General features: G+C 35.8%; 1 protein-coding gene across 1 annotated transcript in view; it reads right to left on the bottom strand.

Moving 5' to 3' along the window:
* LOC116686420 (extracellular calcium-sensing receptor-like) overlaps nt 1-489 on the bottom strand; it is a 3,839-nt gene that overhangs the window by 2,064 nt on the left and 1,286 nt on the right. The window contains 2 exon segments of the mRNA XM_032511428.1: nt 1-106; nt 278-489. The exon segment at nt 1-106 is cut by the window's left edge and continues 122 nt beyond it; the exon segment at nt 278-489 is cut by the window's right edge and continues 231 nt beyond it. Coding sequence (XP_032367319.1) covers nt 1-106; nt 278-489 — 318 coding nt within the window.

Below are 489 nucleotides of genomic sequence, written 5' to 3'. Positions count from 1 at the left end.
GCCAGTTTATAATTTCATACTTTGCTGCTGGGTCTCCATTCTCATTAAAGTAAACATCTTCTCCTTCCTTAGTTTTGAACAGGATCTTTTTTATGTGTTGTAAAATCTAAGAAGATATGGATCCATATGTGTCATTATCAGACAAAGTTGTTGCCTATTGGCTCAACAAAATGATAGCCCGACAGCAATTGTCATGTTTCAATAAATTTAAACAATTATCCTTGTTAATGTGACTTTCTGTTAAAACTATATTTCAACTCTTTGGTTTTCAACTCACCATAAATGGATCTAGCTGCACCTTGTTGATACAGGTTTTGTTACAGCTGAGGATATTATGAAGGGCATGGGCCACAGCATACACTCCTTTATATAGATTGTTAAAGATAGGCATGAGTGACATATCAGTGAAGCTGTTTTGTACTCCAGTCAGATTTTCATTGCCAGTACATTCTCTCTGATTCCCTGCTGAAGATTTGGACTGTTTGAACT

The sequence above is a fragment of the Etheostoma spectabile genome, chromosome 3, assembly GCF_008692095.1.
Source record: "Etheostoma spectabile isolate EspeVRDwgs_2016 chromosome 3, UIUC_Espe_1.0, whole genome shotgun sequence".
Classification (NCBI taxonomy): Eukaryota; Metazoa; Chordata; class Actinopteri; order Perciformes; family Percidae; genus Etheostoma; species Etheostoma spectabile.
The sequence above is the reverse complement of the archived record's forward strand: the minus strand, read 5'-3'. Positions and strand labels throughout refer to the sequence as shown.